Source organism: Ictidomys tridecemlineatus, chromosome X (assembly GCF_052094955.1).
Source record: "Ictidomys tridecemlineatus isolate mIctTri1 chromosome X, mIctTri1.hap1, whole genome shotgun sequence".
NCBI lineage: Eukaryota > Metazoa > Chordata > Mammalia > Rodentia > Sciuridae > Ictidomys > Ictidomys tridecemlineatus.
The window spans coordinates 50,066,545-50,081,747 of NC_135493.1; the positions used below are offsets into that span (position 1 = coordinate 50,066,545).

Below are 15,203 nucleotides of genomic sequence, written 5' to 3' on the forward strand. Positions count from 1 at the left end.
GATACAAAAGTCAAGAAAAGATATTAAGAAATAAAGACAAAAGAGAATAAAAAAGAACTACAGAGATAAAATCCTTCAAAAATATACAACAAATTTTAAGGAAAATAGTCCATAAATCCTAACAAATGTAATATAGATACACACACACACACACACACACACACACACACGAGAGAGAGAGAGAGAGAGAGAGAGAGAGAGAGAGAGAGAGGGAGGGATGAGATTTATCCCAGGAATTCATGATTGCATGATTGTTTTAACCTTTAAAAATTATGTATTTGTAACTCACCCTATTAACACCTTGTGGGGGTAAAAGAAAAAGCAGTATCATTAACCTGGTTCATCTGTGAATATTTTAAAACCAAAGTTTTATTGCCATAGTGAGTCAGAAGAAATCCATCAAAACAGACTCAAAAATTATATCACTAAGAAACTTACCAAGTTATAGAAAGGATAAAAATGTGAGGTTAATGAGAAGTCATTCTTAATAAAAGAAAGTACATGCATATATACCAAACTGCACTTAAGTTGCATTATGTATATATGTATATAGAATAAAATTCATAGTTGGGATGAATATAAATAGTGAGAAAAGGCAATCTCAGGAAATAAAATATAATGAAAGAATTATTCTGCTCAATTCAGGGAATGTTTCCTTATATTCAATCTATTTTTTTTTTAGTTGTAGTTGGACACAATACCTTTATTTATTTTTATGTGGTGCTAAGGATCGAACCCAGTGCCTTGCACATGGTAGGCGAACATGCTACCTCTGAGTAACAATCCCAACCCCCTTATATTCACTCTTAATCAGCCAGTGCATAATTCACATGTTTCATCTATTCCAGTTCCAATATATCAAGGATTATTTTGGGTTCACTTCCCTAGACTGAGAAGGAATACTGTCTCTAGGACTCTCTTTTCATTTGAAGTCCCAATTAACTGTCCAAAAGGCTGTACACACTAGCATACTGTAAATTGCCACTTACTTATTCCTCTCCTATCCTTCCCTTATTTCCACCATCTCCAGTACTCTCTGGACATTGGCTTTTTCCACCATTAACACTATAATACCCTCTTTTAGTTTTGTTAATTTTTTCAATAGTTTCTTTTGTTTCAATTTCATTGATATCCGCTCTGATTTTAATTATTTCTTGCCTTCTGCTACATTTGCTGTTGTTTTGCTCTTCCTTTTCTAGGGCTTTGAGATGAAGTGTGAGCTGATTTATTTGTTTTTTTTTTTTTTCTGTTTTTGAGGAATGACCTCCAGGCGATGAATTTCCCTCTTAAAACTGCTTTCATTGTGTCCCATAGATTCCGATATGTTGTGTCTGTATTTTCATTTATCTCTAAGAATTTTTTGATTTCCTCCTTTATGTCTTCTGTAACCTATTGATCATTCAGTAACATATTGTTCATTTTCCATGTGATGTAGGATGTTTCCTTTCTTCTTTTATCATTGATTTCCAGTTTCATTCCATTATGATCAGATAAAATGCATGGTATTATCTCCACCCATTTATATTTACTGAAGGTTGCCCTATGGCATAATATATGGTCTATTTTTGAGAAGGATTCATGTGCTACTGAGAAAAAAGTATATCCATTTGATGATGGTTGATATATTCTATATATGTCAATTAAGTTGAGGTTATTGATTGTGGTATTGAGTTCTATAGTTTCTTTATTCAACTTTTGTTTAGAGGATCTGTCCAATGATGAGAGAGGTGTGTTGAAGTCACCCATAATTATTTGTTGTGGTCTATTTGATTCTTAAACTTGAGGAGAATTTGTTTTATGAATGTCACAGCACCATTATTTGGTGCATAAATATTGATAATTGTTATTATCTTGTTGATGAATGGTTCCTTTTAACAGTATATAATGTCCTTCCTTATCCCTTTTGATTAACTTAGTCTTGAAGTCGATTTTATTCGATATGAGGATGGCCACCCCTGCTTGCTTACGAGGACTGTGTGCGTGGTATATTTTTTCCCATCCTTTCACCTTCAGCCTGTGTATGTCTTTTCCAATCAGATGTGTCTCCTGGAGGCAGCATATTGTTGGATTTGTTTTTTTAATCCATGATACCAGCCTATGTCGCTTTATTGGAGAGTTTAAGCCATTAACATTTAGAGTTACTATTGATATATGGCTTGTACTTCCAGCCATGTTTGATTATTTATCCTTTTTTAAATTTAGTTTGTTTATCCATGATTATGTTTCCCCCCCCCCAACCTCTGTCTTTACCGAGGCACTTCCCACTGATGGTTTTGTTTATTGTTTTTCATTTCTTCCTTGTGTAGTGTTTTGCTCAAGATGCTTTGCAATGCTGGTTTTCTGGCTGCAAATTCTTTTAACTTTTGTTTATCATGAAAGATTTTTATTTTGTTGTCATACCTGAAGCTTAATTTTGCTGGATACAGAATTCTTGGTTGGCATCCATTGTCTTTCAGTGTTTGAAATACATTGTTCCATGACCTTCTTGCTTTCAGCGTCTGTGATGAAAAATCCGTTGTTAACCTTATTGGTTTACCCCTGAATGTAATCTGCCTCCTTTCTCTTGTAACTTTTAATATTTTCTCTTTGTTCTGTATATTGGATATCTTCATAACAATGTGTCTTGGCGTTGGTCTACTGTGATTTTGTATGCTCGGTGTCCTGTATGCATCTACAATTTGTATATCCGTTTCCTTTTTTTATTTCTGGAAAGTTTTCTGTAATTATTTCATTCAGCAGGTTACTCTTTCCCTTGGTTTGAATCTCTGTACCTTCCTCTATCCCGATGACTCTTAAGTTTGTTTTTTTTTTATCTTATTCCATATCTCTTGGATGTTTTTCTCGTGATTTTTTACCTGCCTTTCTGAGTTGGCTAGACTCTTTTCAAGATGATATATTTTGTCTTCATTATCTGGTGTTCTGGCTTCTACTTGCTCCACTCTGTTAGTGATACTCTCATTTGAGTTTTTAATTTGGTTTATAGTTTCCTTCATTTCTAGAATTACTGTTTGATTTTTTTATAATCTCTATCTCCTGATAAAGATGCTTAACTTCTTCTTTTATGTGTTTATGTAATTCGTTTTCAATGTGTTCTTTCACTGTTTGAATTTGCTGTCTCATATCCTCTTTAAGGTTCCATTCCATCTGTCTAAGGTGTTCCTTGAGTTCTTTATATGACCATTTTTCTAATGACTCTAGGTCCTCCTGAATATTTAGGCTGTTCTGCATTGTTTGTACTCGTTTTCTTCCTTGCTTTTTCATGCTACTCATGTTACTTCTTGTTCTGTTTGACTGCTGAGTTACTGTTTACTCCTATAAATTTATTTGATGCTTGGGAGGAAAGGTATTAGAAGGGAAGGGCAGAAGTCACTAAAGAGAATGAGAGTAAGCAGGTAGAATTCAAGGAAGGGGGAATAAGAAAATTGAAAAGAGATGAAAAGACAAAAGAAGAAAAAAAATAGGAAATTAAAAAAGAAAAAAAATTTTAATATAATAATAATAAAAAAATAAAAATTAAAATTAGAAGAAAAAAATTAAAAAAAATTTTAAAAAATTTTAAAAACAACAGGAAAGAAAAATGAAAATGAAAAAAAAAACCCAAATCAAAAAAAAAAGAAAAAAAAAACAACTAATAAATGCAGTCTTAGAGTTTGATTAACTTCTCTTCCAGTAGGTGGAGCTGTGCCCATCAGGCCAAGCTTCTCCTGTCAATACGCGGGAACCAATCACTGTGCAGCAGCTCCTCCTCCCAGACTGGGCAAGTCTCCAATCCTGAGTGCCTAGGGCCTCCTCTTGTGTCTAGTCATTTCCCCACTTTTCCTCTAGCAAGGCCCCTCTCACCGGTGATGCTCACCACATTACTGGCTACACGCCAGGTCTGCTGCTCCCGGGAGCCCTGTTTTCATGAACGACTGGGCACACTCTCCATGTTTGCCATTCCCTCAGACCCTAAGTTTGTAGAGCTTGGAGCTGAGAATCCTCAGCGAATTTTATTTGCCCTCTGGTAGCCACGCCCCCGGTAGCTGGTGCAAGAGACCTCAGTTGTCAGCACTGGTGGGAGCGGTAGCCGGGAGTTCCGCGCTGGGGGTCCCGCGACACTTCTGATTCCCTCGGTCTGGCTATCACGCTCATGGGAGAGCTGGGAGTGGCCCTTAAGTTTTCCCCGATGTGTGGAGAGGGAAGACTAGGGAATTACACACCTATAGCCGCAGGTTTCAATGAAGTTATCTCTTCCGCCGCAGTCTGGTGATGTCAGTTCTCTGCCATGGTGGTATCTCTTGCAAATGGCGACAGTTCGTTTCCCTTTGCCGGGTGACCAATGCAACGGGTGGGTCCTTACTGTCTCTCCCAAGCCCCGTTTCAAACCTGTGACCACTACCTATGAAGACTCGGTTGGCATTTACCTCTGTAGGATCAGAAGGGCCAACCAGTTGTTTCAGCGGGATGGATTAGTGCTGAGTCATAGCTATTTGTCTGCGGGAAGCAGGCGAACCAAACGGGAGCTTGAATTCAGCCGATCCGGGCTCAGTGTGTGTTCTGAGAGGCCCAGACTGTTCGCCCCAGATCCACGTCAGCTCAGCATTGCCTAGTGATCCTGAGCAAACAGAATTTAGACTGTTTACGACTCCCTATGCCAGCATAGTTGAAGAGGTCAGAGACTTGATCTCTCCGTGCCCGCCACCATGTTGGATCCATCCACATGAAAAGGTATTGTATGTCACTAGTTTTTAGGGAAAAACAAATCAAAACCTCATTGAGATGGCGCTTCAACGTCCATTACAATGGCAAAGGAGGGTGAGAGACAGAGAGAGAGAGAGAGAGAGAGAGAGAGAGAGAGAGAGAAGGGGAAAGCAACAAACAGCCACAAAGCAGAAGCCTGACAGAAGCATGAGATACATAAACAGGGGAACTATGGAGTTTATATGGAAAAAAATAAACAACAAAAACTATAAGATGGCCCTGATGTCAGATCTGACAAACATTAAAATCAACTGCAAAGAAGCATTTTAATATGTAAAAAGATCTAAAGGAATTTATGCTTAATTAAGAAAGATAATATGACAATATTTCATCAGAGTATCAATAAAGTAATAAAATATATAAAAATGCCAAACAAAATTCTAGAATGTGAAATTACAATAACAAAAATAGAAAAGAAAAGAAAAGAAGACCCAAGGGAGTGAAGGGAGTGAATAGTACATTTGAATCAGTAGAATAAATAATTAGAACAATTTGACTTAGTTTTTCATAGCAAATATGAATACTGTAGGTAAGAGTGGACAAACAGAAGGTCAAACAGAAGTGCATAGATTGGAAGTTTTAATATTGTAAGATACAGTCCTCCACAAATTCATCTTAGGAATCAACATATCCTTATCAACATTCCATCTAGATTTTTGTAGAAAGTGAGGAACTGATCCAAAAAACTATGAGAATTCAAGGGAACTAGAATAGCCCGAATTTTTTAAACAAATAAGTACAAAGTTGGATGACTCAACCATTCTGATTTTAAAACATCTCACAAGACTGTAACATCTGAGTAAGTATGATGCAAGCATAATGAAATACTATGTATCAGTGCAATAGAATTAACATTTCATGAATAAACTCTCCTATGTATGGTCAATTGATTTTCAACAAGCATGCCAATAAAAAACAATGGGAAATGAATCACCTTTTAACAAATGGCATTGTGACAACTGTCTATCAACATACAAAGGAATGATTTTGAACCCCTTCCTTACAATATGCACTAAAAAAAGTAATTCCAAATGGAAATCAGTTTTAAGAGCTGAAACTTTAAAATTAATAAGGAAAACACAGGGGTAAGTTTTTGTGTCCTCACGTTAAGCATTTTTTTTTTTTAGATCTGACACAAAAGTACAAGAAACAACATAAAGATGAATTAATCTTTGTTAACTTCAAGAGTTTTGTACCTTAGTACAAAAGAACATCATAAAAAAACTGAAAAAAATAAACAATAGAATGGGGGAAACTATTTGCAAATTTTATATAAGGGACTTATATCTAGAAATATATTGCACAACTCAACAATGAAAAGGTCAACTTAATTTTAACATGGGTAAAAATATGAATAGGCATTTCTCCAAAGATGATAAATGACAAATAAGTGCATGACAAGATGTTCAATTTCATTAGCAGTCAGTGAAATGCAAATCAAAACCATAATTAGATACTATTTCTTAGTCACTAGGATGACTATAAATAAAAAATAATTCAATAACAAGTGTTGTCAAATATTTAGATGAATTGGAGCCCTCAGGTGTTTCTGATATTTATGTAAAATGGTGCAGCCCATTTGGGGAAACATTGAACATTTCCTCAAAAGTTAAACAGAGTTGACATATGACCCAGCACACAAAACTTTCACATAATATTCATAGCAGCATTATTCATGATAGCCCCAAAGTGGAAACAACCCATATGTCTATCAACTGATGAATGGATAAATAAAATGTGATATCCCCATAAAAAGGAAAATATTGAGCAACTGGAAGAACTGAATTACTAATGCATACTACTACAATATGGATTAATCTTAAAAGCATTATATAACAGATCAGTCATCAAAGAATCTGAAAAAAATTACCATTTAAATTACATATTCAGAAAGACAAATCTAGTGAGACAGAGGAAAATTCTTGGTTGCATAGGGCTACCAGTTGGGGAGAATGTGAGCAGTGACTGCTTAGGGATATTTTGGAGATCTTAAGGATGTCCCAAAATTGATTATGGTGATGGTTTTATAACTCAATGAATATACTAAAAGCCATTGGACTATTCATTTTAAATGGGTGCATTTTTAGATATGAATTATATTTCAATAAATCTAATGATGAAAAATCATTCACTCTGCTAGTGATAATAAAATTTTAATAAATTTCTTTATCATATGAAGGCAAGTTGCTTAATGTGGAGACTATGATGTATTATGTTGTAAAATTTAATGGTACCAGATGAGTTGCTTTTCAGATAAACAAGAAACTAAATTGTGTTTTAAAGTATAGTAATGCATATATTCATATATTTCCATGCTTGCTTTTATGATTTAATATTATCTAAATTAAATAAAACTCCACCCTCCCAAATATTTATCAGACATAATTGTGCAAGAGTATAGAACATTTTTAAATGTTAATTGCATCAGGACCCTTTATGTAGTATTCTCTAAAAGGAAAGTAAATGGCTGTCTAATGGAGAAAATTAATCTTAAAAGAGATTCAGTTCTTTATGGCCTTGTGTTTTTATTTTATTTATTTTTTGAAAATTCATTCTTTTATTTATGATATAAATTTTATTATTATTATTTCTTACATACATGACAATAGTGGAGCGCATTACATTCATAATTTCTGTGTTTTGATTTTAAGTACAATAAGTATAATGACACCACCTGGACTTCATATTTTCTTGAGAACTTATGGGAACTTGTACCTTTATCTTTAAATTTTAAAACTCTGCACAAGAATCTGAATTGTTTTTATCACTCAGCACACATGCAAAGACAGAAAAAATTGAAAAGTATTTTTTTCTGGGATCAGAGTCTGAAAGGAAATTATATTAATCATTTTTGAAGTTATAACTATTAGTTGAATTTAATTGGATATTATCTGATTTTAATATTTAATATAACTAATTTTAGTCAAATTTAATTAACTATATTGTTGCAACTGGAAATTAAGAAAATAAGAAGAAATAAATGGATAGTTTCTTTCTCTAATAAACCAAATTCATCCTCCCTACTCTATTCTTCTCCTCATATCATGTACCAAAACAAAAATTGCTCTTTTTAAATGCTTTGTATAGTTAAAAATGTATAAGATTGAATGTCATATATAACTTTTAATTTATTGGATTGTTATAGTAAGTAAATAAACCAATCCCATATTCCATAGTTTTACTATTCTAACCATTATTTTTTTAAATTATGTTTTAAATCTGGTAACTTTGTATTAAAAATATTCAAACAATAAGTCCACAAAGGTAATATATGATATTTATTTCCAGTACTGTTTAACTTGATCAGAATACCTTTTTATATAAAATTCTGAACCTAATAGAGGAGGTAAAGGATGAGTTATAAAATATATAATTGTTCAGTATTTGCAAAGTGCTCATAGGTACTTTTTATATTTACATACTGTAAAACTCTTTCATGTTGTATAGTTCTAGCATTTTTGACAAATACATGGAATCATCTTATGATAGAGAACAGTTTCAGTACCTTAAACTTTTCCTTCTGTTGTCAGTATTCCTCAATTTTCAACCCCTGGTAACCACTGATTTGTCTATGATCCCTACATTTTATCATTTATATAACGTTATATAAATATATAACATAAACATATGTTATATATTTTATATATTAACTTCTTTCTCTTAATATTCATTTCAGTGAAATGAATGTTGTTCTGGCAATCACTAATATGTTTCTTTTTATTGTTGAATAGTATTTCATTATACAAATGTGGCACAGTTAACCCACTTATCACTGGGTGATTATTAGTAAACTGGTTCCAACCTTTACCTATATGGTTCTACATTAGCATAAGTCATAAGTTTGAAATTACTTAAGTTATTTCGGTAAATATGCAGGACTGGGGTTGCTATTTGTTGCTGTTGTTGTACCAGGAACTGAACCCTGGGTGGCTATTCAACTGAGCTACATTCCCAGCACTTTCTTTTTTATTTTGAGACAGGTTCTTCCTAATTTGCTGAGGCTGGCCTTGAATTTGTGATCTTCCTGCCTCAGCCACCCCAGTATCTGGGTTTATAGGCGAGTGCCAATGTGCTCGGCTTGTTCTTATTTTGAAAAGTGTATGTTTTCCGTTATAAGAAACTGACAGATTGTGATCCAAATTTCTTATGCTATTCTGCATTTCAACCAGCAATCTTGGAGTATTCCTATTGCCAGAAATCCTTATTAGCACTCGGTATTATTAGTTTCTTTTTCTAATCACTCTAACAGATTTGTAAGCTTATCTCTTTGTAGTTTTAATTTGAATTGCTTTAGCATCCAATACTGTAAGGCCCCTCTTTATATGCTTATCAAACATATTACATCTTCCATAGCGATGTATCTATAAATATCTTTTGCCCATTTGTTGAATCCTCTGTTTTCTTACTATTGGTGTTTTTGTTCTTTTATATGCACAAATTCATTGTCAAAAGATTTGTAAATTATTTCACTTAGTATGTGGCTTATCTTGTCTTTTCATTCTTTACATTGCTTTTACAGAGCAAATATAATTATAAAAATGAAATCCCATCCACCAACTCTCTGATATTTATGTTTCTCTAGGAATTATTTCCTGACAAATTAGGTAACAACTGTGAAAATACTGGAAGTCTCTGATGTATTTATATAAAGATTGCTTAGTTTTCATGTAACAATATGATTTAAGTAGATAATAAAAATATGCTTTTGGAATATAAATTTTATTTTTTTGTTTCCCCCACCCCAACAGCTGCAGAAATAACTGTGCAACCAACTGTGGAAGAGGCCTCTGACAACTGCACTCAAGAATGTCTCATCTTGGGCCATTCTGATGCCTGCTGGATGCCAGCTTCTCTGACCCATTCCAGCCCTTCACAGGCACAGACCTCTGCTCTATGCCACAGCCCACCTCTGACACAGGCATCTGCTCACCGTCGCAGCCCTCCAGTGACACAGACGATTGCTCTCTGCCACAGTCCTCCAGTGACCCAAGTTATCGCTCTGTGCCACAGTCCTCCACCAGTACAGGCCTCTGCTCTCCACCACAGTCCTCCTCTAGCACAGGCCACTGGACTTCACCACAACCCACCCCCCACACAGGCCTCAGCCCTCTCTTACAGCCCTCCCTTGGCTCAGGCTACTGCAATTCGCCGCAGCCCGCCTCTGCCACAGGCTGCCTCTCTCCACCGCAGTCAAGTCCAGACACCAATGGGTTTGCAGCAAGGTTGGGTGCAAGGTGCTGGAGCTGATGGACTGCATACTCTTGATCAGGGAGTGCAAGGTAGTGCTAGATCTCAGTTTTACACTATGTCTGAAAGACTTCATCCCAATGATGATTCAATTAAAGTCATTCCCTTGACAACCTTCACACCAGGCCAACAGGCCAGACCCTCTAGGGGTGATTCCCCCATTATGGAAGAACATCCCTTGTAAAGTTAAACTAACTATTTCACATTTTCAGACAGATGTATATATTCAAAGTTGAAGATCCAATTTCAAGGAATATTCCAAATTGCTAGGTTTGTAAATAGCTCTGTAAATAGAAACAGATACCAGAAAAAGACTAGAGCTAGACCCTTAGTCAAAAGTTAAAAAATAAATTTAAAATTTTTAATTGAGAATGTGTTTTAAAATGAAACAAAATTTAAAAATTCACATCCCTTTGTACAGAAAGGCTTATCATGGCAAAAATTAATATGTAGTGTATACTATTTCTGATGTACTGGTTTTTTTTTTCATTTTTTACCACCATGTGCAATATTACTGATTTCTTCCTTTCTGATTTTCATGGACTCAGTAAGTAGCAAATGGAAAACTAGAAAATATCTTATTTTCCAAGTTTATCTTTAGTTTAACTAAACATTGGTTCAGATAATATTAAAAGGTATAAGTACTATAGAATTTTTGTTTGCATTTTAATTTGATTTTTGTTAATTCTTTGTCTCTAATATTTTGTTATTAGTGTTTCTATCTTCAAAAATCTACACTAGGTAGTGTAAATAGCTCTTACAGTTTTGTCTGTCACTGTTTTTTATGTTTTCTACCTTTATTTCAAGAATATATTGATATATTTTGTACATACATTTTCCAAACAGAACTTATAATCTGTACAGATCTATAAACCTATTTCTCTACTCTTTAGTAGAGTTCGAGACATTAAAGTGCAATAATATGCCCATATTAGGCAACTATTTGTCAAAAAGGGCTTATTTTTTTAAAAAAGAAAATGTGTACCTTTGTAGGTAGTGTAATGTACATCAGAAATAATATCATATCTGCCATTTTAAGCCTATATTCCATCATTAATTGGAATTTGTATATAAAAATCATAAGGAAGGTAGATGCATTCAATGCATGGTTGATTTACAGCTGTTGTTGTAAACTACTCTTTGGTAGTAACAATCAGAAAGATTTAAATGATAATCTGACAGCTCAATAGGCTGTTCCAAAAGATGTATAGTACAAAAAAACAAACAAAGGAAACTGTAGATAAAACCCTCTTCTAAACATATAAGACTAAGGGATTTTTTGTCATTCTAGCTCAATTTACTGAAGAAAACCACTGATTAACAAGATGAAAGTCAGAAAGGAACATTTCAATATACGTAATTATGAATCTACATTGATAGTATTACATTAGAGAATTTCCAGCAGATGTGCAGAGGGAGAAATAAGGTTCATGACTGCTATTTGGGGTAAATAAGAAATACTCCAATAACACACACACACACAAAAAAAATCCAACAAAATTTCATATGAAACAGAATATGTCCTTCTAAGCAAAGAATACAGTAGTATTCATAGGAAACAGTAGTTTCCTTCTGTTGTCTATTCTTTATTTTTCTGTGTTTTACCTGCTCAGCTGATCATTATCTTATATGTGCACATTTCATAAATTAACAGAAACATCACCAAGTTAATTTTCCTCCATAACAAAAGCAAGAAAATGTCTTGTTTCAGTATCACACTAAACCAAGAGATCATTAATCTTTTATGGGGGGGGAGGGTCAATATTTCTTGTTGATTAAATTAGATGTAGACTTTGTAATGTGTAACTTGAAGATATGTAATTTATGATTAAACAATGTGTAAATGTTGTAATATAAACTGTGGTAAATGTATAATTTCATTGGTGAAGGATTCTACTGGATGTTGAGAAAGCTTCTCTTCGTGTGCCCAGCAGGTTAAGTAGCGTTTTGAGAATATATATTGTTCCCATTGTGAAACAGTTTAAATTGTATTTGAGTTGGTGTATAGAATAACCTCTTAACTTTTATCTAATAGAGTTCAATTAGTGAATTTTCAAATTAATTAGAACTATTTTTTCCTCCTTTATGTGTGTTAGTGTTCCAAGTGATTTGGAGCGTATTGGTTTTCCAGGTGTACATGAATATTTGAAAGTTTATTGAAATATGATCAAGTGTATGTGTTGATATTGTTGTTGCTATTGTTATTGTTGATGAAGAATCTAAACCTGGGGAAGATAAAGAAACCCAGAATGACAAAATCAGTGCTTCCAGTAGATTTTAGAACACATTTTTTCTTTCAAAAATTACAGATTGTGTGAGAATTTTTTCTTGTATTTCAAATACTTCCACATTTTCCTCTCTAAATATTTATTTAGTTGTGATCTATACATGCTCAGATTTTAAAGTAGATAAAAAGAGAAGCTGAAAAATTATTAAAATTTTATTGTTAATCCCAATGATTACTCTCTTGTTAATGAAAAACAGAAATCAAAGTTGTATAACTTGGGAAATTTTTCTGATAGTGCAAAGTATGGATTTACTAGGAAGGCTCTTAAAAGCTCATGTCTAAAAAGTTGTAAAGTTTTGATACCTTTCCTAGAAATATAGGAATGAACAAATATGCTTTTATTGCCCTTTCTAACTCTGATTTTTTAATCAGACTTAGATTGTGTTTAGAATATTAAACGACTGGGCACCCTCTTCTGGGTTTGTACCAGAGAGGAATTGAATGGAAGCAGGCTGGGAATAGCCAAAGAGGCAAGGGGTGTGAGCCCAGTTATTCTCCCCTATGCATTCTCTTTCTAAGCTTCCACTGAGTCTGGCCTTGGAGAACTGTAACTTCCGGGGCTTCAGATTTGATGAGATCTTTCTCATCACCTTACATTTATTTTCTTTGAATGGATAGACAGAGCTGTAAGTTGACAAAGCTCACAGGTGGCTCTTCTGATATGCAAAATATGTAGTTATAAAACTGCAAAATGTCTTACTTTACTATCAATCAAGAAATGTTTCCCTCAGAAAAAGAAAGATCCAATTTGGTTTAAAATTAGAATTTCAAATTGAATGATTTGATACTGTAATAAATGTTCAGCCATATTGGTTATTCTATTTTTTGGCCATATTCACCTACATTTTGATTATTAATTTTCTAGATATAGCATTAATATACTACATTTTTTGTAAGTATGCTGTCACTGTATCTCATATGCTAAATATAGACACATTCATTTATTGAACAAATTTTACTAATATTGTGTCAATGTATTAAAACTAACTTTTACTTATAATACCAACCATGTAATAAACTTAGAGAGTACATTTTGCATAGTCTCATTTTATAATTTAACATTTTACTTTTAATTATGTAAATTTGATTAGAAAAATTATTATAAAATAATTAGTGCTATTGTGTAATGGTGACAGTTATGAAGAGCATCTGCCTTCCCAAACTCATATTTGTCACACACTTTCATTAAAATGGGAAAAATGGACTAAAAAGAAATTGCAGATTGGGCAGTCCTTAAAATGTAATCACATCACACTTGAAAACACCTTTTTAGTCTTGGGTAAATTTAGAAATTTAGTGGGTTTTACTCATAAACATTTTAACATTAATTTTTGTCTGTATTAAGGCTGAAATGTGCATATATTTCCTAAAATACTCTTGTAAAAATCTACATGTTTAGGTTTTTATTTATTTATTCTCTTCTGTTTTGTTTTCCACTGTGATTATAATTTCTTGTTTTTCATCTTTCATATTTTTGCCAACCAAATTTATAGTTATGACACCTCTAAAAATCTAATGTTTATGTTTTTATTTATTTATTCTCTTATGTTTTGTTTTCCACTGTGATTATAATTTCTTGTTTTTCATCTTTCATATTTTTTGCCAACCAGATTTATAGATATGTTAAGGTAAATTTTTCTCACAATTATTAGATACAATTTTGGCTATTTTCACCTAGCTCGATTTGCGTAGAAAACATGGAAGCAAGAGTAAGTGAGCTATAGTTAGATACGAACCTTTTGTATTATGTGCCAATTGCCACACTGGAGAAATTTCATGCAGAGGCCTTAAAGTATTCATTCACACTAGATTTCTTATACCAACCATCCTTGTGCTTTTCATAGATATGATTTTTAAAATCAGTGAAAGTTGACAACAGCAGGATTAGAAATGAAAAGGCTGCTCAAAAAATGTGTGTGCACAAATGAAAAAAATGAAGGCAATTGTGTAGTGATTGTATGTGATGCTTTTAGGAATAAAATGTGTAAAATTTATGCTGTCCCTACTTAAAATATTTGGAATTTTATGAAATATGTATTTATGTTTGTGTTTTTGGAAGATTCCTCCTCTGTGACATCATACAGTATCTGAAAGTGAACAGTATCTCAAGGCAGCTCTAAACATGCTTTGGATGTGAGATAGTTGGATATTCTATGGCCCAGGATGGCAGTATGTAGTCCAGCGGCAAATGTGTATTAATGTTCTATTTCAGGTTCTGTATTGCATGATTTCTTATTCATTAATATAGATAATAATAAAATAATTATGAAAAATAATAATGCATTTTATTGTGTATGTTCATTAACCAAAAAAATCAAAGGTTTTATTTTATGTTAAATTGTTTTTTAAATTTATATAGAGTAAAATACAATTTTTGCTGGTAAAGTTCTGTGAGATTTATTACTTTCTTATTTACTCTTACAACACATTTAATATAATTCTATTAACTAAACCTCATTTCAGTCACTTTTTAATGTTGAACAATAGTGTAATGTTTTCAAACATTTATTTTGCATCTTCCATGTAAAACTAAAGAGGTATTTATTTATCCACATTAGTCCCATTACATCATTTAATATAAAAGCCACCTAAGGACTTATCTGTGCAATCTGAGGAGATCCAGGTTATATAAGTTTCTGGAGAATGGTGATAATACTTGTGAAACAAAATAACTTCACTCCTTGTTTCATTTTTCCCGCTGGCTTAATGGAGAGAATCCTAGGATACTGAAATTTCTCAAACAGCACAATATCACTAAATATGCAATTATATATGGCATTTTTATTAACCCTGAAATTTGATTAAGTATTACAAAATGCATATTCTAGTGCTTTTTTCTGTTCTCTAATAGGTAGATTATACTAAAATCTTAATAGAAAATATTAAGCAAATGTGCTCCCCTTCTCATCTTTAAAAAATAAGAAAGTGA

The 15,203-nt window shown here is 33.1% G+C and overlaps 1 protein-coding gene across 5 annotated transcripts in view; it reads left to right on the forward strand.

Annotated features, from left to right (window-relative positions):
* Pcdh11x (protocadherin 11 X-linked) overlaps positions 1 to 14,553 on the forward strand; it is a 694,600-nt gene extending 680,047 nt beyond the window's left edge. For all 5 annotated transcript variants that reach the window (XM_040283707.2, XM_040283706.2, XM_040283708.2 and 2 more), the window contains one exon: positions 9,489 to 14,553. In XM_040283707.2, the coding sequence (XP_040139641.2) occupies positions 9,489 to 10,171 (683 nt within the window). In that variant the 3' untranslated portion in view covers positions 10,172 to 14,553. The remainder of the gene's footprint in view (positions 1 to 9,488) is intronic.
* Positions 14,554 to 15,203: the final 650 nt, after the last annotated feature.